The sequence below is a fragment of the Heptranchias perlo genome, chromosome 24, assembly GCF_035084215.1.
Source record: "Heptranchias perlo isolate sHepPer1 chromosome 24, sHepPer1.hap1, whole genome shotgun sequence".
Taxonomy (NCBI): domain Eukaryota; kingdom Metazoa; phylum Chordata; class Chondrichthyes; order Hexanchiformes; family Hexanchidae; genus Heptranchias; species Heptranchias perlo.
In genome coordinates, this window is record NC_090348.1 from 16,930,951 (window position 1) to 16,956,715 (window position 25,765).

Here is a 25,765-nt window from a genome sequence, read left to right on the forward strand (position 1 = left end):
CTAAAGTGATAACTACAACAAAAGGGACAACAACAACAGCTGGCACTACTACAACGGGTAAGTGATGTCTTCTTTCAAAATACACATGCGAGTCTTTTCACACCAGTGTGCTTTTCTCAAATTTTGCTTTCCGGCAATGTCACTCCATTAGTTCAGTCTTGTTGATCCTTCCTTTGGGGTGGAAATGTTTGAAAATTTAAAGACATCTGAATCAGCAGATCGTTTTTCCAATATCACTTGTGCAGCAAGTGCAATAAAAATTTCTATGGTGGAACTCTGCAGGAATACTGTAGGTATTTACGTTGTCGTGCAGTCGTTTTGATTATTTTTCTTGTTCTTCAGAAGGAATCACTACAACAGTGACAGAAACTACAACCGGATCCACTACGGCCTCCACACCAGGTGAGTGATGGTTTCTATCGATATACAGCAGCAAGATCTTTGACACAAGTTATCTTGTATCAACTTCAACTTCACCCCTTGTAGATATTTAGCCCATTGCTTCCCGAGAGTAATGGTTTAAAAGTTAACAATTTGAATAAAGCTGAACCAGAGGCTGTGCCCGAGGAGGAATGTTGTGACCATGTTTGTTCACGCCTCTGTCTCTCTTATTCTCAACTCGCTCACCAACTTTCACTCAACATCTTTGCAATATTGTCCTGACTTTTGAATTAAACGTACAATTTACATTTCATGTTGCTGATGGTACTCTGCATACTTTCAAATTCCAACAGAATCATTTCCAAATATTGGCAAAGGATGTTCCCCTTGACATGTTCTGGTTGTTAATATTCTTCAACTTTCTTCTTTTGTCCAGTGTATTGAAAGTGTTCTCTTGAAACACAACCAAATATGCAAATATTGATTTGTCTGTCTCGTGTCTATGTTTGATCTTTTGTATTTGTCGTAAGGAGACCTAGTTAGTGGCTGTAGTCAATAATTTTTTCATTTTTTGTGCCTTATTATCAATGAAGTAACCTACAGGTGAAACTCTCTTAATGCTGCAGGAATTGCCTTTGGAGTGCAGTGGTTTTGAATATTTTTCTTTTTCTTCAGAAGTGACGACTACAACAAAAGGGACACCAACCAACACTGTGTCCACTGCCAGTTCTACAACTGGTAAGTGATGGTTTCTTTCAATATAGACCAGCAAGTCTTTTGACACAAGTGCACTTTTTTCAACTATTATTTCAGTCCTGTAGACTCTTAGCCCATTCCTTTGTGATGGAATAATTTGACAAGTTCAGTACATCTCAATCTGCAGGCAATGGCAATTTCACAACAATGACAAAAGCAGTTTTGTGAAAACCTCTCCTCTGAAGAACAGTTAACATTCTACCAGTTTTAACTGTAGAATTTCTCTTTTCTGTACCCTTTTGCCTGACTTCAGGCCCGATCTGAGGAGGGAGGCGGGTTGGCAGCGGTGGGTCGACTGGGCACCTGGGCAACCCGACCAGTAAAATCGATGGGTTCCACACGCGATCGTTAGTAAATTGAAGCCACTTACCTTGGGCTCCGGACATCGCGCTGGAAAGCAGCGCAGCGGGCGGACTGCGCACCCGCATCTTAGGCTGTCAGCTGGAGGAGCCCTATTTAAAGGGGCAGTCCTCCACTGACTGATGCTGCAGAAAAGAGCCGAAGTTACAGCATGGAGCAGCCCAGGGAGAAGGCTGCTCCCAGGTTTAATGATGCCTCACTTCAGGTCCTACTGGATGGGGTGAGGAGGAGGGGGTGGACAGTGATCTTCTCCCCGGCGGACGGGAGGAAGTGGCCTGCCTCTGCCACCACTAAGGCCTGGCTCGAGGTGGCAGAGGAGGTCACCAGCACCACCAACGTACCACACACCTGCATGCAGTGTAGGAGGGGCTTCAATGACCTAAGTCGGTCAGCCGAAGTGAGTACACTTACTCATTCCCCTACACTCCGTCTGCCACATCACCGCCCCCACCCCACATCTCCTTCTGCACTGCCAACACCACTCTATCACATCACTTCTCACACCCACTCAAAGCTCATCCTCATCTTACCTGCACTTACTCACCTCACCAGTACTCATCCCACCACTACCACTCAACCCAATCCTCATACAATCTCATGGCTCTGTCTCATACTCACCCTCTCGTGCATTTCTTTCACGGTCAGCCTCACCCCACCTGCCACTACCTGTGCTGCAGCCACAGGGCATACATCACGTATGTGTAGTAGGAAACGTAAGGAAAACATGTCGTGAGCGTGAAAGGGATGCACAAGAGTGTTTGAAGGTTTGTCATGGTTTTTACTTATATTTGATTTCTGATCAACTCACATTACATATGAAATTGTCACCACTACTGCCACGTCTTGGCCATTCTTGACTGGCTTGTGCAATAATGCCCTTTCATGAGGTTCTCCATGAACACCCTTAATGCCACCCATTGGGTCACCCTACAGTGGGTGTATGTGTAGTTACACGACTACTTTGTGCAGGTGCCTGTTGCGCAGCACTGTGTTGTGTCGCTCCACGTGGCGGAGGTGGACGGCATGCCTGGTGAGGCTGGTGATGTTGTCCTGCAATGGAGTGATGAATGCAGCAATGGAACCCCCCCGACCCCCATCCTGACGGTGTGAGTGTGAGGGGGTCCACAAAGTAGGTAAATATGTTTGGACTGCAGAGTTTAGGGTATGATTTAATAATTTGGAGTGTGGAGACAACGGTGTGGCAGGCAAAACTTTGTCTGAGGTGACAGAGTGCCCTGCTGCAATGAATGAGGGTTTACCCCGCACCTCTTAAATGGACCTTTGCAGCTGCCACTGGCTGCTGGCTGCAACAAGTCTATTTAAACAGGGAGTGTTTCCCCCAGCATGGGAAACACGCTCTGGGTCGTCCAAAATCCGAATCCTCCTAAAATCTCCAACTAATGAGGTCTGTAAACGACCTCAAGTACCCAGATAATGATCTAAAGTGGGATCCCGCTGGCTTGGATTGCCTGTGGGGGTCCCGCATGCGGGGGCTGCGCGCACACCGATTCGCGTCATTGGGGATCCCGGAAGTGGGGGCGTTGAAGCCAAGCTCTGGACCCGCTCCAGGAATCCCCAATTTTAGGAGCCCCCCCGTAACGAACACACCCGCTCGCCCATCCGAAAATTGACCCCTTAGTCTCTATTTATTCTCACACTCAACTTTTTTACAATAATTTTCCAACCTGCCAATAAAACGTACAAATTGCATTTCATGCTGATACTCGTATGCTGCATACTTCCAAATTCCAACAGAATCATTTTCAACTATTGTCAAAAGTAGTTCCCCTTGACATGTTGTGGTTGCTAATATTCTGGCCTGTCCTGTTCTTGTCCAGTACCATGAAAGAGTTCTTTTGAAACACTTTGCAAATGTTGCCTTGCTGCTCTCATATTGATGTTTCCCATTTTTGATTAGTTCATGTTCTCCTCCTTTTCTGTTACAGAGGTCGTCTGCCATGGCAAATGGTCCCCCTGGTTTAATGAACATACACCTTCTGTTGCCAGCCCGGGCGATTCTGAATTGATAGACCCCATACGCAATAAGATGTGTTCTTCCTCTTCTGATGAAATTAGTAACATTCAGTGTCAATTTGTTGATCATCCTGAGAGGCCGATAAGTGAGTCACCAGACAATGTGACGTGCAACAAAGACACAGGGCTCGTCTGTATAGTCTCGAAAAGTTCTTTGGAGGAGACCAAGCTTTGTTTTGACTACCGGATTCGAGTTTGCTGCGAGAAACCAGGGCCCACAACAACCAGCAGTACAACCACGTCACCTGGTAAATGTGAAATTTACATATGACATAATAATATCCTCAGTGTGTTGAATCAAATCTGTCTAATTATGTCAAGGAGATCAAAAATTAGAATTGTTAGAAGCTGTAATTAACAATTTCCTCATCATTTGTGCCTTAGTATCAATAAGATAACCTACTGGTGAATCTCTCTCAGTACTTCAGGAATTGCAGTTGGAGTTCAGTGGTTTTTAATGTTTTTCTTTTTCTTCCAAAGTGATAACTACGACAAAAGGGACAACAACCACAGCTGGCACTACTACAACAGGTAAGTGATGTCTTCTTTCAATATACACAAGCGAGTCTGTTCACACCAGTGTGCTTTTCTCAAATTCTGCTTTCCGGCAATGTCAGTCTATTAGTTCAGTCTTGTTGATCCTTCCTTTGGGGTGGGAATGTTTGAAAATTTAAAGACATCTGAATCAGCAGTTAGTTTTTCCAATATCACTTGTGCAGCAAGAGCAATAAAAAAATTCTATGGTAGAACTCTGCAGGAATACTGTAGGTATTTACGTTGTCGTGCAGTCGTTTTGATTATTATTCTTGTTCTTCAGAAGGAATCACTACAACAGTGACAGAAACGACAACCGGATCCACTACGGCCTCCACACCAGGTGAGCGATGGTTTCTATCGATATACAGCAGCAAGATCTTTGACACAAGTTATCTTGTATCAACTTCAACTTCAAGTAATACAACTTCACCCCTTTTAGATATTTAGCCCATTGCTTCCCGAGAGTAATGGTTTAAAAGTTAACAATTTGAATAAAGCTGAACCAGAGGCTGTGCCCGAGGAGGAATGTTGTGACCATGTTTGTTCACGCCTCTGTCTCTCTTATTCTCAACTCGCTCACCAACTTTCACTCAACATCTTTGCAATATTGTCCTGACTTTTGAATTAAACGTACAATTTACATTTCATGTTGCTGATGGTACTCTGCATACTTTCAAATTCCAACAGAATCATTTCCAAATATTGGCAAAGGATGTTCCCCTTGACATGTTCTGGTTGTTAATATTCTTCAACTTTCTTCTTTTGTCCAATGTCTTGAAAGTGATCTCTTGAAACACAACTAATTATGCAAATGTTGCCCTGCCACTCTCATGCACGTTTCCTATTTTGTACTCGACAAAAGGAAAAATAAGGGGATTTAGTTCGGAGCTGCAGTAAAATCTTTTTCTCATTCATTGCAATTTAGTATCAATAAAATACCCGACTGGTGAATCTCTCTTAAAATTGCAGGGTTTAAATTAGAGTTCAGTGGTTTTGAATAGTTTTATTTTCCTTCCAAAGTGATAACTACAACAAAAGGGACAACAACGACAACTGTTACTCCTGTCACTACTACAACGGGTAAGTGATGTCTTCTTTCAATATACACAAGCGAGTCTTTTCACACCACTGTACTTTTCTCAAATTCAGCTTTGCGGCAATGGCAGTCCATTAATTCCGTCTTGTTGAACCTCCCTTTGGGGTGGAAATGGTTGAACATTTAAAGACGTCTAAATCTTCAGTTAGTTTTTTAAACATCACTCGTGCAGCAAGAGCAATAAAATAGTCTTATGGTGGAACTCTACAGGAATACAGTAGGAATTTAAATATTTGTGTCGTGGTTTTGATTATTTTTCTTGGCCTTCAGAAGGAATCACTACAACAGTGACAGCAACGACAACCGGATCCACTACTGCCTCCACACCAGGTGAGTGATGGTTTCTTTCGATGTACGGCAGGAAGCCCTTGGACATAAGTTATCTTGTATCAACTGCAACTCCACGACAGTGGAAGTCCATTACTTCACACATTTAGATATTTAGCCCATTCCTTCCAGGGGGTAATGGTTGAAAGCTTGAATATTTGAATAAAGCGAGATCAGAGGCTCTGCCTGAGGAAAATTGTTGTGCCAATCTATTTGCACACCTCTGTCTTTCTCAGTCTCTGCTTGCACACCAACTTTTTTGCAATATTTCCCTGACTTTTGAATGGAACGAACAATTTGCATTTCATGATGATGGTGATGCTCTGCATACTTTCAAATTCCTTTGTGATGGAATTGTTTGACAAGTTCAGTACATCTCAATCTGCTGGCAATGGCAATTTCATAGCAATGACAAAAGCAGTTTTGTGAAAACCTCTCCCCTGAAGAACAGTTAACGTTCTACCAGTTTTAACCAGTTTAAAATTTCTCTTTTCTGTACCATTTTACCTCACTTCAGCCCTGATAATAGGAGTTCAGTGGTTTTTAATGTTTTTCTTTTTCTTCTAAAGTGATAACTACAACAAAAGGGACAACAACAACAGCTGGCACTACTACAACGGGTAAGTGATGTCTTCTTTCAAAATACACATGCGAGTCTTTTCACACCAGTGTGCTTTTCTCAAATTTTGCTTTCCGGCAATGTCACTCCATTAGTTCAGTCTTGTTGATCCTTCCTTTGGGGTGGAAATGTTTGAAAATTTAAAGACATCTGAATCAGCAGATCGTTTTTCCAATATCACTTGTGCAGCAAGTGCAATAAAAATTTCTATGGTGGAACTCTGCAGGAATACTGTAGGTATTTACGTTGTCGTGCAGTCGTTTTGATTATTTTTCTTGTTCTTCAGAAGGAATCACTACAACAGTGACAGAAACTACAACCGGATCCACTACGGCCTCCACACCAGGTGAGTGATGGTTTCTATCGATATACAGCAGCAAGATCTTTGACACAAGTTATCTTGTATCAACTTCAACTTCACCCCTTGTAGATATTTAGCCCATTGCTTCCCGAGAGTAATGGTTTAAAAGTTAACAATTTGAATAAAGCTGAACCAGAGGCTGTGCCCGAGGAGGAATGTTGTGACCATGTTTGTTCACGCCTCTGTCTCTCTTATTCTCAACTCGCTCACCAACTTTCACTCAACATCTTTGCAATATTGTCCTGACTTTTGAATTAAACGTACAATTTACATTTCATGTTGCTGATGGTACTCTGCATACTTTCAAATTCCAACAGAATCATTTCCAAATATTGGCAAAGGATGTTCCCCTTGACATGTTCTGGTTGTTAATATTCTTCAACTTTCTTCTTTTGTCCAGTGTATTGAAAGTGTTCTCTTGAAACACAACCAAATATGCAAATATTGATTTGTCTGTCTCGTGTCTATGTTTGATCTTTTGTATTTGTCGTAAGGAGACCTAGTTAGTGGCTGTAGTCAATAATTTTTTCATTTTTTGTGCCTTATTATCAATGAAGTAACCTACAGGTGAAACTCTCTTAATGCTGCAGGAATTGCCTTTGGAGTGCAGTGGTTTTGAATATTTTTCTTTTTCTTCAGAAGTGACGACTACAACAAAAGGGACACCAACCACCACTGTGTCCACTGCCAGTTCTACAACTGGTAAGTGATGGTTTCTTTCAATATAGACCAGCAAGTCTTTTGACACAAGTGCACTTTTTTCAACTATTATTTCAGTCCTGTAGACTCTTAGCCCATTCCTTTGTGATGGAATAATTTGACAAGTTCAGTACATCTCAATCTGCAGGCAATGGCAATTTCACAACAATGACAAAAGCAGTTTTGTGAAAACCTCTCCTCTGAAGAACAGTTAACATTCTACCAGTTTTAACTGTAGAATTTCTCTTTTCTGTACCCTTTTGCCTGACTTCAGGCCCGATCTGAGGAGGGAGGCGGGTTGGCAGCGGTGGGTCGACTGGGCACCTGGGCAACCCGACCAGTAAAATCGATGGGTTCCACACGCGATCGTTAGTAAATTGAAGCCACTTACCTTGGGCTCCGGACATCGCGCTGGAAAGCAGCGCAGCGGGCGGACTGCGCACCCGCATCTTAGGCTGTCAGCTGGAGGAGCCCTATTTAAAGGGGCAGTCCTCCACTGACTGATGCTGCAGAAAAGAGCCGAAGTTACAGCATGGAGCAGCCCAGGGAGAAGGCTGCTCCCAGGTTTAATGATGCCTCACTTCAGGTCCTACTGGATGGGGTGAGGAGGAGGGGGTGGACAGTGATCTTCTCCCCGGCGGACGGGAGGAAGTGGCCTGCCTCTGCCACCACTAAGGCCTGGCTCGAGGTGGCAGAGGAGGTCACCAGCACCACCAACGTACCACACACCTGCATGCAGTGTAGGAGGGGCTTCAATGACCTAAGTCGGTCAGCCGAAGTGAGTACACTTACTCATTCCCCTACACTCCGTCTGCCACATCACCGCCCCCACCCCACATCTCCTTCTGCACTGCCAACACCACTCTATCACATCACTTCTCACACCCACTCAAAGCTCATCCTCATCTTACCTGCACTTACTCACCTCACCAGTACTCATCCCACCACTACCACTCAACCCAATCCTCATACAATCTCATGGCTCTGTCTCATACTCACCCTCTCGTGCATTTCTTTCACGGTCAGCCTCACCCCACCTGCCACTACCTGTGCTGCAGCCACAGGGCATACATCACGTATGTGTAGTAGGAAACGTAAGGAAAACATGTCGTGAGCGTGAAAGGGATGCACAAGAGTGTTTGAAGGTTTGTCATGGTTTTTACTTATATTTGATTTCTGATCAACTCACATTACATATGAAATTGTCACCACTACTGCCACGTCTTGGCCATTCTTGACTGGCTTGTGCAATAATGCCCTTTCATGAGGTTCTCCATGAACACCCTTAATGCCACCCATTGGGTCACCCTACAGTGGGTGTATGTGTAGTTACACGACTACTTTGTGCAGGTGCCTGTTGCGCAGCACTGTGTTGTGTCGCTCCACGTGGCGGAGGTGGACGGCATGCCTGGTGAGGCTGGTGATGTTGTCCTGCAATGGAGTGATGAATGCAGCAATGGAACCCCCCCGACCCCCATCCTGACGGTGTGAGTGTGAGGGGGTCCACAAAGTAGGTAAATATGTTTGGACAGCAGAGTTTAGGGTATGATTTAATAATTTGGAGTGTGGAGACAACGGTGTGGCAGGCAAAACTTTGTCTGAGGTGACAGAGTGCCCTGCTGCAATGAATGAGGGTTTACCCCGCACCTCTTAAATGGACCTTTGCAGCTGCCACTGGCTGCTGGCTGCAACAAGTCTATTTAAACAGGGAGTGTTTCCCCCAGCATGGGAAACACGCTCTGGGTAGTCCAAAATCCGAATCCTCCTAAAATCTCCAACTAATGAGGTCTGTAAACGAACTCAAGTACCCAGATAATGATCTAAAGTGGGATCCCGCTGGCTTGGATTGCCTGTGGGGGTCCCGCATGCGGGGGCTGCGCGCACACCGATTCGCGTCATTGGGGATCCCGGAAGTGGGGGCGTTGAAGCCAAGCTCTGGACCCGCTCCAGGAATCCCCAATTTTAGGAGCCCCCCCGTAACGAACACACCCGCTCGCCCATCCGAAAATTGACCCCTTAGTCTCTATTTATTCTCACACTCAACTTTTTTACAATAATTTTCCAACCTGCCAATAAAACGTACAAATTGCATTTCATGCTGATACTCGTATGCTGCATACTTCCAAATTCCAACAGAATCATTTTCAACTATTGTCAAAAGTAGTTCCCCTTGACATGTTGTGGTTGCTAATATTCTGGCCTGTCCTGTTCTTGTCCAGTACCATGAAAGAGTTCTTTTGAAACACTTTGCAAATGTTGCCTTGCTGCTCTCATATTGATGTTTCCCATTTTTGATTAGTTCATGTTCTCCTCCTTTTCTGTTACAGAGGTCGTCTGCCATGGCAAATGGTCCCCCTGGTTTAATGAACATACACCTTCTGTTGCCAGCCCGGGCGATTCTGAATTGATAGATCCCATACGCAATAAGATGTGTTCTTCCTCTTCTGATGAAATTAGTAACATTCAGTGTCAATTTGTTGATCACCCTGAGAGGCCGATAAGTGAGTCACCAGACAATGTGACGTGCAACAAAGACACAGGGCTCGTCTGTATAGTCTCGAAAAGTTCTTTGGAGGAGACCAAGCTTTGTTTTGACTACCGGATTCGAGTTTGCTGCGAGAAACCAGGGCCCACAACAACCAGCAGTACAACCACGTCACCTGGTAAATGTGAAATTTACATATGACATAATAATATCCTCAGTGTGTTGAATCAAATCTGTCTAATTATGTCAAGGAGATCAAAAATTAGAATTGTTAGAAGCTGTAATTAACAATTTCCTCATCATTTGTGCCTTAGTATCAATAAGATAACCTACTGGTGAATCTCTCTCAGTACTTCAGGAATTGCAGTTGGAGTTCAGTGGTTTTTAATGTTTTTCTTTTTCTTCCAAAGTGATAACTACGACAAAAGGGACAACAACCACAGCTGGCACTACTACAACAGGTAAGTGATGTCTTCTTTCAATATACACAAGCGAGTCTGTTCACACCAGTGTGCTTTTCTCAAATTCTGCTTTCCGGCAATGTCAGTCTATTAGTTCAGTCTTGTTGATCCTTCCTTTGGGGTGGGAATGTTTGAAAATTTAAAGACATCTGAATCAGCAGTTAGTTTTTCCAATATCACTTGTGCAGCAAGAGCAATAAAAAAATTCTATGGTGGAACTCTGCAGGAATACTGTAGGTATTTACGTTGTCGTGCAGTCGTTTTGATTATTATTCTTGTTCTTCAGAAGGAATCACTACAACAGTGACAGAAACTACAACCGGATCCACTACGGCCTCCACACCAGGTGAGCGATGGTTTCTATCGATATACAGCAGCAAGATCTTTGACACAAGTTATCTTGTATCAACTTCAACTTCAAGTAATACAACTTCACCCCTTTTAGATATTTAGCCCATTGCTTCCCGAGAGTAATGGTTTAAAAGTTAACAATTTGAATAAAGCTGAACCAGAGGCTGTGCCCGAGGAGGAATGTTGTGACCATGTTTGTTCACGCCTCTGTCTCTCTTATTCTCAACTCGCTCACCAACTTTCACTCAACATCTTTGCAATATTGTCCTGACTTTTGAATTAAACGTACAATTTACATTTCGTGTTGCTGATGGTACTCTGCATACTTTCAAATTCCAACAGAATCATTTCCAAATATTGGCAAAGGATGTTCCCCTTGACATGTTCTGGTTGTTAATATTCTTCAACTTTCTTCTTTTGTCCAATGTCTTGAAAGTGATCTCTTGAAACACAACTAATTATGCAAATGTTGCCCTGCCACTCTCATGCACGTTTCCTATTTTGTACTCGACAAAAGGAAAAATAAGGGGATTTAGTTCGGAGCTGCAGTAAAATCTTTTTCTCATTCATTGCAATTTAGTATCAATAAAATACCCGACTGGTGAATCTCTCTTAAAATTGCAGGGTTTAAATTAGAGTTCAGTGGTTTTGAATAGTTTTATTTTCCTTCCAAAGTGATAACTACAACAAAAGGGACAACAACGACAACTGTTACTCCTGTCACTACTACAACGGGTAAGTGATGTCTTCTTTCAATATACACAAGCGAGTCTTTTCACACCACTGTACTTTTCTCAAATTCAGCTTTGCGGCAATGGCAGTCCATTAATTCCGTCTTGTTGAACCTCCCTTTGGGGTGGAAATGGTTGAACATTTAAAGACGTCTAAATCTTCAGTTAGTTTTTTAAACATCACTCGTGCAGCAAGAGCAATAAAATAGTCTTATGGTGGAACTCTACAGGAATACAGTAGGAATTTAAATATTTGTGTCGTGGTTTTGATTATTTTTCTTGGCCTTCAGAAGGAATCACTACAACAGTGACAGCAACGACAACCGGATCCACTACTGCCTCCACACCAGGTGAGTGATGGTTTCTTTCGATGTACGGCAGGAAGCCCTTGGACATAAGTTATCTTGTATCAACTGCAACTCCACGACAGTGGAAGTCCATTACTTCACACATTTAGATATTTAGCCCATTCCTTCCAGGGGGTAATGGTTGAAAGCTTGAATATTTGAATAAAGCGAGATCAGAGGCTCTGCCTGAGGAAAATTGTTGTGCCAATCTATTTGCACACCTCTGTCTTTCTCAGTCTCTGCTTGCACACCAACTTTTTTGCAATATTTCCCTGACTTTTGAATGGAACGAACAATTTGCATTTCATGATGATGGTGATGCTCTGCATACTTTCAAATTCCTTTGTGATGGAATTGTTTGACAAGTTCAGTACATCTCAATCTGCAGGCAATGGCAATTTCATAACAATGACAAAAGCAGTTTTGTGAAAACCTCTCCCCTGAAGAACAGTTAACGTTCTACCAGTTTTAACCAGTTTAAAATTTCTCTTTTCTGTACCATTTTACCTCACTTCAGCCCTGATAATAGGAGTTCAGTGGTTTTTAATGTTTTTCTTTTTCTTCTAAAGTGATAACTACAACAAAAGGGACAACAACAACAGCTGGCACTACTACAACGGGTAAGTGATGTCTTCTTTCAAAATACACATGCGAGTCTTTTCACACCAGTGTGCTTTTCTCAAATTTTGCTTTCCGGCAATGTCACTCCATTAGTTCAGTCTTGTTGATCCTTCCTTTGGGGTGGAAATGTTTGAAAATTTAAAGACATCTGAATCAGCAGATCGTTTTTCCAATATCACTTGTGCAGCAAGTGCAATAAAAATTTCTATGGTGGAACTCTGCAGGAATACTGTAGGTATTTACGTTGTCGTGCAGTCGTTTTGATTATTTTTCTTGTTCTTCAGAAGGAATCACTACAACAGTGACAGAAACTACAACCGGATCCACTACGGCCTCCACACCAGGTGAGTGATGGTTTCTATCGATATACAGCAGCAAGATCTTTGACACAAGTTATCTTGTATCAACTTCAACTTCACCCCTTGTAGATATTTAGCCCATTGCTTCCCGAGAGTAATGGTTTAAAAGTTAACAATTTGAATAAAGCTGAACCAGAGGCTGTGCCCGAGGAGGAATGTTGTGACCATGTTTGTTCACGCCTCTGTCTCTCTTATTCTCAACTCGCTCACCAACTTTCACTCAACATCTTTGCAATATTGTCCTGACTTTTGAATTAAACGTACAATTTACATTTCATGTTGCTGATGGTACTCTGCATACTTTCAAATTCCAACAGAATCATTTCCAAATATTGGCAAAGGATGTTCCCCTTGACATGTTCTGGTTGTTAATATTCTTCAACTTTCTTCTTTTGTCCAGTGTATTGAAAGTGTTCTCTTGAAACACAACCAAATATGCAAATATTGATTTGTCTGTCTCGTGTCTATGTTTGATCTTTTGTATTTGTCGTAAGGAGACCTAGTTAGTGGCTGTAGTCAATAATTTTTTCATTTTTTGTGCCTTATTATCAATGAAGTAACCTACAGGTGAAACTCTCTTAATGCTGCAGGAATTGCCTTTGGAGTGCAGTGGTTTTGAATATTTTTCTTTTTCTTCAGAAGTGACGACTACAACAAAAGGGACACCAACCACCACTGTGTCCACTGCCAGTTCTACAACTGGTAAGTGATGGTTTCTTTCAATATAGACCAGCAAGTCTTTTGACACAAGTGCACTTTTTTCAACTATTATTTCAGTCCTGTAGACTCTTAGCCCATTCCTTTGTGATGGAATAATTTGACAAGTTCAGTACATCTCAATCTGCAGGCAATGGCAATTTCACAACAATGACAAAAGCAGTTTTGTGAAAACCTCTCCTCTGAAGAACAGTTAACATTCTACCAGTTTTAACTGTAGAATTTCTCTTTTCTGTACCCTTTTGCCTGACTTCAGGCCCGATCTGAGGAGGGAGGCGGGTTGGCAGCGGTGGGTCGACTGGGCACCTGGGCAACCCGACCAGTAAAATCGATGGGTTCCACACGCGATCGTTAGTAAATTGAAGCCACTTACCTTGGGCTCCGGACATCGCGCTGGAAAGCAGCGCAGCGGGCGGACTGCGCACCCGCATCTTAGGCTGTCAGCTGGAGGAGCCCTATTTAAAGGGGCAGTCCTCCACTGACTGATGCTGCAGAAAAGAGCCGAAGTTACAGCATGGAGCAGCCCAGGGAGAAGGCTGCTCCCAGGTTTAATGATGCCTCACTTCAGGTCCTACTGGATGGGGTGAGGAGGAGGGGGTGGACAGTGATCTTCTCCCCGGCGGACGGGAGGAAGTGGCCTGCCTCTGCCACCACTAAGGCCTGGCTCGAGGTGGCAGAGGAGGTCACCAGCACCACCAACGTACCACACACCTGCATGCAGTGTAGGAGGGGCTTCAATGACCTAAGTCGGTCAGCCGAAGTGAGTACACTTACTCATTCCCCTACACTCCGTCTGCCACATCACCGCCCCCACCCCACATCTCCTTCTGCACTGCCAACACCACTCTATCACATCACTTCTCACACCCACTCAAAGCTCATCCTCATCTTACCTGCACTTACTCACCTCACCAGTACTCATCCCACCACTACCACTCAACCCAATCCTCATACAATCTCATGGCTCTGTCTCATACTCACCCTCTCGTGCATTTCTTTCACGGTCAGCCTCACCCCACCTGCCACTACCTGTGCTGCAGCCACAGGGCATACATCACGTATGTGTAGTAGGAAACGTAAGGAAAACATGTCGTGAGCGTGAAAGGGATGCACAAGAGTGTTTGAAGGTTTGTCATGGTTTTTACTTATATTTGATTTCTGATCAACTCACATTACATATGAAATTGTCACCACTACTGCCACGTCTTGGCCATTCTTGACTGGCTTGTGCAATAATGCCCTTTCATGAGGTTCTCCATGAACACCCTTAATGCCACCCATTGGGTCACCCTACAGTGGGTGTATGTGTAGTTACACGACTACTTTGTGCAGGTGCCTGTTGCGCAGCACTGTGTTGTGTCGCTCCACGTGGCGGAGGTGGACGGCATGCCTGGTGAGGCTGGTGATGTTGTCCTGCAATGGAGTGATGAATGCAGCAATGGAACCCCCCCGACCCCCATCCTGACGGTGTGAGTGTGAGGGGGTCCACAAAGTAGGTAAATATGTTTGGACTGCAGAGTTTAGGGTATGATTTAATAATTTGGAGTGTGGAGACAACGGTGTGGCAGGCAAAACTTTGTCTGAGGTGACAGAGTGCCCTGCTGCAATGAATGAGGGTTTACCCCGCACCTCTTAAATGGACCTTTGCAGCTGCCACTGGCTGCTGGCTGCAACAAGTCTATTTAAACAGGGAGTGTTTCCCCCAGCATGGGAAACACGCTCTGGGTAGTCCAAAATCCGAATCCTCCTAAAATCTCCAACTAATGAGGTCTGTAAACGAACTCAAGTACCCAGATAATGATCTAAAGTGGGATCCCGCTGGCTTGGATTGCCTGTGGGGGTCCCGCATGCGGGGGCTGCGCGCACACCGATTCGCGTCATTGGGGATCCCGGAAGTGGGGGCGTTGAAGCCAAGCTCTGGACCCGCTCCAGGAATCCCCAATTTTAGGAGCCCCCCCGTAACGAACACACCCGCTCGCCCATCCGAAAATTGACCCCTTAGTCTCTATTTATTCTCACACTCAACTTTTTTACAATAATTTTCCAACCTGCCAATAAAACGTACAAATTGCATTTCATGCTGATACTCGTATGCTGCATACTTCCAAATTCCAACAGAATCATTTTCAACTATTGTCAAAAGTAGTTCCCCTTGACATGTTGTGGTTGCTAATATTCTGGCCTGTCCTGTTCTTGTCCAGTACCATGAAAGAGTTCTTTTGAAACACTTTGCAAATGTTGCCTTGCTGCTCTCATATTGATGTTTCCCATTTTTGATTAGTTCATGTTCTCCTCCTTTTCTGTTACAGAGGTCGTCTGCCATGGCAAATGGTCCCCCTGGTTTAATGAACATACACCTTCTGTTGCCAGCCCGGGCGATTCTGAATTGATAGATCCCATACGCAATAAGATGTGTTCTTCCTCTTCTGATGAAATTAGTAACATTCAGTGTCAATTTGTTGATCACCCTGAGAGGCCGATAAGTGAGTCACCAGACAATGTGACGTGCAACAAAGACACAGGGCTCGTCTGTATAGTCTCGAAAAGTTCTTTGGAGGAGACCAAGCTTTGTTTTGACTACCGGATTCGAGTTTGCTGCGAGAAACCAGGGCCCACAACAACCAGCAGTACAACCACGTCACCTGGTAAATGTGAAATTTACATATGACATAATAATATCCTCAGTGTGTTGAATCAAATCTGTCTAATTATGTCAAGGAGATCAAAAATTAGAATTGTTAGAAGCTGTAATTAACAATTTCCTCATCATTTGTGCCTTAGTATCAATAAGATAACCTACTGGTGAATCTCTCTCAGTACTTCAGGAATTGCAGTTGGAGTTCAGTGGTTTTTAATGTTTTTCTTTTTCTTCCAAAGTGATAACTACGACAAAAGGGACAACAACCACAGCTGGCACTACTACAACAGGTAAGTGATGTCTTCTTTCAATATACACAAGCGAGTCTGTTCACACCAGTGTGCTTTTCTCAAATTCTGCTTTCCGGCAATGTCAGTCTATTAGTTCAGTCTTGTTGATCCTTCCTTTGGGGTGGGAATGTTTGAAAATTTAAAGACATCTGAATCAGCAGTTAGTTTTTCCAATATCACTTGTGCAGCAAGAGCAATAAAAAAATTCTATGGTGGAACTCTGCAGGAATACTGTAGGTATTTACGTTGTCGTGCAGTCGTTTTGATTATTATTCTTGTTCTTCAGAAGGAATCACTACAACAGTGACAGAAACTACAACCGGATCCACTACGGCCTCCACACCAGGTGAGCGATGGTTTCTATCGATATACAGCAGCAAGATCTTTGACACAAGTTATCTTGTATCAACTTCAACTTCAAGTAATACAACTTCACCCCTTTTAGATATTTAGCCCATTGCTTCCCGAGAGTAATGGTTTAAAAGTTAACAATTTGAATAAAGCTGAACCAGAGGCTGTGCCCGAGGAGGAATGTTGTGACCATGTTTGTTCACGCCTCTGTCTCTCTTATTCTCAACTCGCTCACCAACTTTCACTCAACATCTTTGCAATATTGTCCTGACTTTTGAATTAAACGTACAATTTACATTTCGTGTTGCTGATGGTACTCTGCATACTTTCAAATTCCAACAGAATCATTTCCAAATATTGGCAAAGGATGTTCCCCTTGACATGTTCTGGTTGTTAATATTCTTCAACTTTCTTCTTTTGTCCAATGTCTTGAAAGTGATCTCTTGAAACACAACTAATTATGCAAATGTTGCCCTGCCACTCTCATGCACGTTTCCTATTTTGTACTCGACAAAAGGAAAAATAAGGGGATTTAGTTCGGAGCTGCAGTAAAATCTTTTTCTCATTCATTGCAATTTAGTATCAATAAAATACCCGACTGGTGAATCTCTCTTAAAATTGCAGGGTTTAAATTAGAGTTCAGTGGTTTTGAATAGTTTTATTTTCCTTCCAAAGTGATAACTACAACAAAAGGGACAACAACGACAACTGTTACTCCTGTCACTACTACAACGGGTAAGTGATGTCTTCTTTCAATATACACAAGCGAGTCTTTTCACACCACTGTACTTTTCTCAAATTCAGCTTTGCGGCAATGGCAGTCCATTAATTCCGTCTTGTTGAACCTCCCTTTGGGGTGGAAATGGTTGAACATTTAAAGACGTCTAAATCTTCAGTTAGTTTTTTAAACATCACTCGTGCAGCAAGAGCAATAAAATAGTCTTATGGTGGAACTCTACAGGAATACAGTAGGAATTTAAATATTTGTGTCGTGGTTTTGATTATTTTTCTTGGCCTTCAGAAGGAATCACTACAACAGTGACAGCAACGACAACCGGATCCACTACTGCCTCCACACCAGGTGAGTGATGGTTTCTTTCGATGTACGGCAGGAAGCCCTTGGACATAAGTTATCTTGTATCAACTGCAACTCCACGACAGTGGAAGTCCATTACTTCACACATTTAGATATTTAGCCCATTCCTTCCAGGGGGTAATGGTTGAAAGCTTGAATATTTGAATAAAGCGAGATCAGAGGCTCTGCCTGAGGAAAATTGTTGTGCCAATCTATTTGCACACCTCTGTCTTTCTCAGTCTCTGCTTGCACACCAACTTTTTTGCAATATTTCCCTGACTTTTGAATGGAACGAACAATTTGCATTTCATGATGATGGTGATGCTCTGCATACTTTCAAATTCCTTTGTGATGGAATTGTTTGACAAGTTCAGTACATCTCAATCTGCTGGCAATGGCAATTTCATAGCAATGACAAAAGCAGTTTTGTGAAAACCTCTCCCCTGAAGAACAGTTAACGTTCTACCAGTTTTAACCAGTTTAAAATTTCTCTTTTCTGTACCATTTTACCTCACTTCAGCCCTGATAATAGGAGTTCAGTGGTTTTTAATGTTTTTCTTTTTCTTCTAAAGTGATAACTACAACAAAAGGGACAACAACAACAGCTGGCACTACTACAACGGGTAAGTGATGTCTTCTTTCAAAATACACATGCGAGTCTTTTCACACCAGTGTGCTTTTCTCAAATTTTGCTTTCCGGCAATGTCACTCCATTAGTTCAGTCTTGTTGATCCTTCCTTTGGGGTGGAAATGTTTGAAAATTTAAAGACATCTGAATCAGCAGATCGTTTTTCCAATATCACTTGTGCAGCAAGTGCAATAAAAATTTCTATGGTGGAACTCTGCAGGAATACTGTAGGTATTTACGTTGTCGTGCAGTCGTTTTGATTATTTTTCTTGTTCTTCAGAAGGAATCACTACAACAGTGACAGAAACTACAACCGGATCCACTACGGCCTCCACACCAGGTGAGTGATGGTTTCTATCGATATACAGCAGCAAGATCTTTGACACAAGTTATCTTGTATCAACTTCAACTTCACCCCTTGTAGATATTTAGCCCATTGCTTCCCGAGAGTAATGGTTTAAAAGTTAACAATTTGAATAAAGCTGAACCAGAGGCTGTGCCCGAGGAGGAATGTTGTGACCATGTTTGTTCACGCCTCTGTCTCTCTTATTCTCAACTCGCTCACCAACTTTCACTCAACATCTTTGCAATATTGTCCTGACTTTTGAATTAAACGTACAATTTACATTTCATGTTGCTGATGGTACTCTGCATACTTTCAAATTCCAACAGAATCATTTCCAAATATTGGCAAAGGATGTTCCCCTTGACATGTTCTGGTTGTTAATATTCTTCAACTTTCTTCTTTTGTCCAGTGTATTGAAAGTGTTCTCTTGAAACACAACCAAATATGCAAATATTGATTTGTCTGTCTCGTGTCTATGTTTGATCTTTTGTATTTGTCGTAAGGAGACCTAGTTAGTGGCTGTAGTCAATAATTTTTTCATTTTTTGTGCCTTATTATCAATGAAGTAACCTACAGGTGAAACTCTCTTAATGCTGCAGGAATTGCCTTTGGAGTGCAGTGGTTTTGAATATTTTTCTTTTTCTTCAGAAGTGACGACTACAACAAAAGGGACACCAACCACCACTGTGTCCACTGCCAGTTCTACAACTGGTAAGTGATGGTTTCTTTCAATATAGACCAGCAAGTCTTTTGACACAAGTGCACTTTTTTCAACTATTATTTCAGTCCTGTAGACTCTTAGCCCATTCCTTTGTGATGGAATAATTTGACAAGTTCAGTACATCTCAATCTGCAGGCAATGGCAATTTCACAACAATGACAAAAGCAGTTTTGTGAAAACCTCTCCTCTGAAGAACAGTTAACATTCTACCAGTTTTAACTGTAGAATTTCTCTTTTCTGTACCCTTTTGCCTGACTTCAGGCCCGATCTGAGGAGGGAGGCGGGTTGGCAGCGGTGGGTCGACTGGGCACCTGGGCAACCCGACCAGTAAAATCGATGGGTTCCACACGCGATCGTTAGTAAATTGAAGCCACTTACCTTGGGCTCCGGACATCGCGCTGGAAAGCAGCGCAGCGGGCGGACTGCGCACCCGCATCTTAGGCTGTCAGCTGGAGGAGCCCTATTTAAAGGGGCAGTCCTCCACTGACTGATGCTGCAGAAAAGAGCCGAAGTTACAGCATGGAGCAGCCCAGGGAGAAGGCTGCTCCCAGGTTTAATGATGCCTCACTTCAGGTCCTACTGGATGGGGTGAGGAGGAGGGGGTGGACAGTGATCTTCTCCCCGGCGGACGGGAGGAAGTGGCCTGCCTCTGCCACCACTAAGGCCTGGCTCGAGGTGGCAGAGGAGGTCACCAGCACCACCAACGTACCACACACCTGCATGCAGTGTAGGAGGGGCTTCAATGACCTAAGTCGGTCAGCCGAAGTGAGTACACTTACTCATTCCCCTACACTCCGTCTGCCACATCACCGCCCCCACCCCACATCTCCTTCTGCACTGCCAACACCACTCTATCACATCACTTCTCACACCCACTCAAAGCTCATCCTCATCTTACCTGCACTTACTCACCTCACCAGTACTCATCCCACCACTACCACTCAACCCAATCCTCATACAATCTCATGGCTCTGTCTCATACTCACCCTCTCGTGCATTTCTTTCACGGTCAGCCTCACCCCACCTGCCACTACCTGTGCTGCAGCCACAGGGCATACATCACGTATGTGTAGTAGGAAACGTAAGGAAAACATGTCGTGAGCGTGAAAGGGATGCACAAGAGTGTTTGAAGGTTTGTCATGGTTTTTACTTATATTTGATTTCTGATCAACTCACATTACATATGAAATTGTCACCACTACTGCCACGTCTTGGCCATTCTTGACTGGCTTGTGCAATAATGCCCTTTCATGAGGTTCTCCATGAACACCCTTAATGCCACCCATTGGGTCACCCTACAGTGGGTGTATGTGTAGTTACACGACTACTTTGTGCAGGTGCCTGTTGCGCAGCACTGTGTTGTGTCGCTCCACGTGGCGGAGGTGGACGGCATGCCTGGTGAGGCTGGTGATGTTGTCCTGCAATGGAGTGATGAATGCAGCAATGGAACCCCCCCGACCCCCATCCTGACGGTGTGAGTGTGAGGGGGTCCACAAAGTAGGTAAATATGTTTGGACTGCAGAGTTTAGGGTATGATTTAATAATTTGGAGTGTGGAGACAACGGTGTGGCAGGCAAAACTTTGTCTGAGGTGACAGAGTGCCCTGCTGCAATGAATGAGGGTTTACCCCGCACCTCTTAAATGGACCTTTGCAGCTGCCACTGGCTGCTGGCTGCAACAAGTCTATTTAAACAGGGAGTGTTTCCCCCAGCATGGGAAACACGCTCTGGGTAGTCCAAAATCCGAATCCTCCTAAAATCTCCAACTAATGAGGTCTGTAAACGACCTCAAGTACCCAGATAATGATCTAAAGTGGGATCCCGCTGGCTTGGATTGCCTGTGGGGGTCCCGCATGCGGGGGCTGCGCGCACACCGATTCGCGTCATTGGGGATCCCGGAAGTGGGGGCGTTGAAGCCAAGCTCTGGACCCGCTCCAGGAATCCCCAATTTTAGGAGCCCCCCCGTAACGAACACACCCGCTCGCCCATCCGAAAATTGACCCCTTAGTCTCTATTTATTCTCACACTCAACTTTTTTACAATAATTTTCCAACCTGCCAATAAAACGTACAAATTGCATTTCATGCTGATACTCGTATGCTGCATACTTCCAAATTCCAACAGAATCATTTTCAACTATTGTCAAAAGTAGTTCCCCTTGACATGTTGTGGTTGCTAATATTCTGGCCTGTCCTGTTCTTGTCCAGTACCATGAAAGAGTTCTTTTGAAACACTTTGCAAATGTTGCCTTGCTGCTCTCATATTGATGTTTCCCATTTTTGATTAGTTCATGTTCTCCTCCTTTTCTGTTACAGAGGTCGTCTGCCATGGCAAATGGTCCCCCTGGTTTAATGAACATACACCTTCTGTTGCCAGCCCGGGCGATTCTGAATTGATAGATCCCATACGCAATAAGATGTGTTCTTCCTCTTCTGATGAAATTAGTAACATTCAGTGTCAATTTGTTGATCACCCTGAGAGGCCGATAAGTGAGTCACCAGACAATGTGACGTGCAACAAAGACACAGGGCTCGTCTGTATAGTCTCGAAAAGTTCTTTGGAGGAGACCAAGCTTTGTTTTGACTACCGGATTCGAGTTTGCTGCGAGAAACCAGGGCCCACAACAACCAGCAGTACAACCACGTCACCTGGTAAATGTGAAATTTACATATGACATAATAATATCCTCAGTGTGTTGAATCAAATCTGTCTAATTATGTCAAGGAGATCAAAAATTAGAATTGTTAGAAGCTGTAATTAACAATTTCCTCATCATTTGTGCCTTAGTATCAATAAGATAACCTACTGGTGAATCTCTCTCAGTACTTCAGGAATTGCAGTTGGAGTTCAGTGGTTTTTAATGTTTTTCTTTTTCTTCCAAAGTGATAACTACGACAAAAGGGACAACAACCACAGCTGGCACTACTACAACAGGTAAGTGATGTCTTCTTTCAATATACACAAGCGAGTCTGTTCACACCAGTGTGCTTTTCTCAAATTCTGCTTTCCGGCAATGTCAGTCTATTAGTTCAGTCTTGTTGATCCTTCCTTTGGGGTGGGAATGTTTGAAAATTTAAAGACATCTGAATCAGCAGTTAGTTTTTCCAATATCACTTGTGCAGCAAGAGCAATAAAAAAATTCTATGGTGGAACTCTGCAGGAATACTGTAGGTATTTACGTTGTCGTGCAGTCGTTTTGATTATTATTCTTGTTCTTCAGAAGGAATCACTACAACAGTGACAGAAACTACAACCGGATCCACTACGGCCTCCACACCAGGTGAGCGATGGTTTCTATCGATATACAGCAGCAAGATCTTTGACACAAGTTATCTTGTATCAACTTCAACTTCAAGTAATACAACTTCACCCCTTTTAGATATTTAGCCCATTGCTTCCCGAGAGTAATGGTTTAAAAGTTAACAATTTGAATAAAGCTGAACCAGAGGCTGTGCCCGAGGAGGAATGTTGTGACCATGTTTGTTCACGCCTCTGTCTCTCTTATTCTCAACTCGCTCACCAACTTTCACTCAACATCTTTGCAATATTGTCCTGACTTTTGAATTAAACGTACAATTTACATTTCATGTTGCTGATGGTACTCTGCATACTTTCAAATTCCAACAGAATCATTTCCAAATATTGGCAAAGGATGTTCCCCTTGACATGTTCTGGTTGTTAATATTCTTCAACTTTCTTCTTTTGTCCAGTGTATTGAAAGTGTTCTCTTGAAACACAACTAATTATGCAAATGTTGCCCTGCCACTCTCATGCACGTTTCCTCTTTTGTACTTGACAAAAGGAAAAATAAGGGGATTTAGTTCGGAGCTGCAGTAAAATCTTTTTCTCATTCATTGCAATTTAGTATCAATAAAATACCCGACTGGTGAATCTCTCTTAAAATTGCAGGGTTTAAATTAGAGTTCAGTGGTTTTGAATAGTTTTATTTTCCTTCCAAAGTGATAACTACAACAAAAGGGACAACAACGACAACTGTTACTCCTGTCACTACTACAACGGGTAAGTGATGTCTTCTTTCAATATACACAAGCGAGTCTTTTCACACCACTGTACTTTTCTCAAATTCAGCTTTGCGGCAATGGCAGTCCATTAATTCCGTCTTGTTGAACCTCCCTTTGGGGTGGAAATGGTTGAACATTTAAAGACGTCTAAATCTTCAGTTAGTTTTTTAAACATCACTCGTGCAGCAAGAGCAATAAAATAGTCTTATGGTGGAACTCTACAGGAATACAGTAGGAATTTAAATATTTGTGTCGTGGTTTTGATTATTTTTCTTGGCCTTCAGAAGGAATCACTACAACAGTGACAGCAACGACAACCGGATCCACTACTGCCTCCACACCAGGTGAGTGATGGTTTCTTTCGATGTACGGCAGGAAGCCCTTGGACATAAGTTATCTTGTATCAACTGCAACTCCACGACAGTGGAAGTCCATTACTTCACACATTTAGATATTTAGCCCATTCCTTCCAGGGGGTAATGGTTGAAAGCTTGAATATTTGAATAAAGCGAGATCAGAGGCTCTGCCTGAGGAAAATTGTTGTGCCAATCTATTTGCACACCTCTGTCTTTCTCAGTCTCTGCTTGCACACCAACTTTTTTGCAATATTTCCCTGACTTTTGAATGGAACGAACAATTTGCATTTCATGATGATGGTGATGCTCTGCATACTTTCAAATTCCTTTGTGATGGAATTGTTTGACAAGTTCAGTACATCTCAATCTGCAGGCAATGGCAATTTCATAACAATGACAAAAGCAGTTTTGTGAAAACCTCTCCCCTGAAGAACAGTTAACGTTCTACCAGTTTTAACCAGTTTAAAATTTCTCTTTTCTGTACCATTTTACCTCACTTCAGGCCTGATAATAGGAGTTCAGTGGTTTTTAATGTTTTTCTTTTTCTTCCAAAGTGATAACTACAACAAAAGGGACAACAACAACAGCTGGCACTACTACAACGGGTAAGTGATGTCTTCTTTCAAAATACACATGCGAGTCTTTTCACACCAGTGTGCTTTTCTCAAATTTTGCTTTCCGGCAATGTCACTCCATTAGTTCAGTCTTGTTGATCCTTCCTTTGGGGTGGAAATGTTTGAAAATTTAAAGACATCTGAATCAGCAGATCGTTTTTCCAATATCACTTGTGCAGCAAGTGCAATAAAAATTTCTATGGTGGAACTCTGCAGGAATACTGTAGGTATTTACGTTGTCGTGCAGTCGTTTTGATTATTTTTCTTGTTCTTCAGAAGGAATCACTACAACAGTGACAGAAACTACAACCGGATCCACTACGGCCTCCACACCAGGTGAGTGATGGTTTCTATCGATATACAGCAGCAAGATCTTTGACACAAGTTATCTTGTATCAACTTCAACTTCACCCCTTGTAGATATTTAGCCCATTGCTTCCCGAGAGTAATGGTTTAAAAGTTAACAATTTGAATAAAGCTGAACCAGAGGCTGTGCCCGAGGAGGAATGTTGTGACCATGTTTGTTCACGCCTCTGTCTCTCTTATTCTCAACTCGCTCACCAACTTTCACTCAACATCTTTGCAATATTGTCCTGACTTTTGAATTAAACGTACAATTTACATTTCATGTTGCTGATGGTACTCTGCATACTTTCAAATTCCAACAGAATCATTTCCAAATATTGGCAAAGGATGTTCCCCTTGACATGTTCTGGTTGTTAATATTCTTCAACTTTCTTCTTTTGTCCAATATCTTAAAATAGTTCTTTGGAAACACAACCAAATATGCAAACATTGATTTGTCTGTCTCGTGTCTATGTTTGATCTTTTGTATTTGTTGTAAGGAGACCTAGTTAGTGGCTGTAGTCAATAATTTTTTCATTCTTTATGCCTTATTATCAATGAAGTAACCTGCAGGTGAAACTCTCTTAATGCTGCAGGAATTGCCTTTGGAGTGCAGTGGTTTTGAATATTTTTCTTTTTCTTCAGAAGTGACGACTACAACAAAAGGGACACCAACCACCACTGTGTCTACTGCCAGTTCTACAACTGGTAAGTGATGGTTTCTTTCAATATAGACCAGCAAGTCTTTTGACACAAGTGCACTTTTTTCAACTATTATTTCAGTCCTGTAGACTCTTAGCCCATTCCTTTGTGATGGAATAATTTGACAAGTTCAGTACATCTCAATCTGCAGGCAATGGCAATTTCACAACAATGACAAAAGCAGTTTTGTGAAAACCTCTCCTCTGAAGAACAGTTAACATTCTACCAGTTTTAACTGTAGAATTTCTCTTTTCTGTACCCTTTTGCCTGACTTCAGGCCCGATATTAGGAGGGAGGCGGGTTGGCAGCGGGGGGGTCGACTGGGCACCTGGGTAACCCGACCAGTAAAATCGATGGGTTCCACACGCGATCGTTAGTAAATTGAAGCCACTTACCTTGGGCTCCGGACATCGCGCTGGAAAGCAGCGCAGCGGGC

The 25,765-nt window shown here is 42.9% G+C and overlaps 1 protein-coding gene across 1 annotated transcript in view; it reads left to right on the forward strand.

The window, feature by feature from the left end:
* LOC137341480 (mucin-2-like) overlaps window positions 1–25,765 on the forward strand; it is a 336,358-nt gene that overhangs the window by 157,386 nt on the left and 153,207 nt on the right. The window contains 29 exon segments of the mRNA XM_068004585.1: window positions 7–57; window positions 343–402; window positions 1,057–1,119; window positions 3,444–3,779; window positions 4,012–4,062; window positions 4,349–4,408; window positions 5,435–5,494; window positions 6,061–6,111; window positions 6,397–6,456; window positions 7,111–7,173; window positions 9,498–9,839; window positions 11,143–11,202; window positions 11,492–11,548; window positions 12,451–12,510; window positions 13,165–13,227; window positions 15,552–15,887; window positions 16,120–16,170; window positions 16,457–16,604; window positions 17,195–17,256; window positions 17,546–17,602; window positions 18,505–18,564; window positions 19,219–19,281; window positions 21,606–21,941; window positions 22,174–22,224; window positions 22,511–22,658; window positions 23,249–23,310; window positions 23,600–23,656; window positions 24,559–24,618; window positions 25,273–25,335. Coding sequence (XP_067860686.1) covers window positions 7–57; window positions 343–402; window positions 1,057–1,119; window positions 3,444–3,779; window positions 4,012–4,062; window positions 4,349–4,408; window positions 5,435–5,494; window positions 6,061–6,111; window positions 6,397–6,456; window positions 7,111–7,173; window positions 9,498–9,839; window positions 11,143–11,202; window positions 11,492–11,548; window positions 12,451–12,510; window positions 13,165–13,227; window positions 15,552–15,887; window positions 16,120–16,170; window positions 16,457–16,604; window positions 17,195–17,256; window positions 17,546–17,602; window positions 18,505–18,564; window positions 19,219–19,281; window positions 21,606–21,941; window positions 22,174–22,224; window positions 22,511–22,658; window positions 23,249–23,310; window positions 23,600–23,656; window positions 24,559–24,618; window positions 25,273–25,335 — 2,991 coding nt within the window.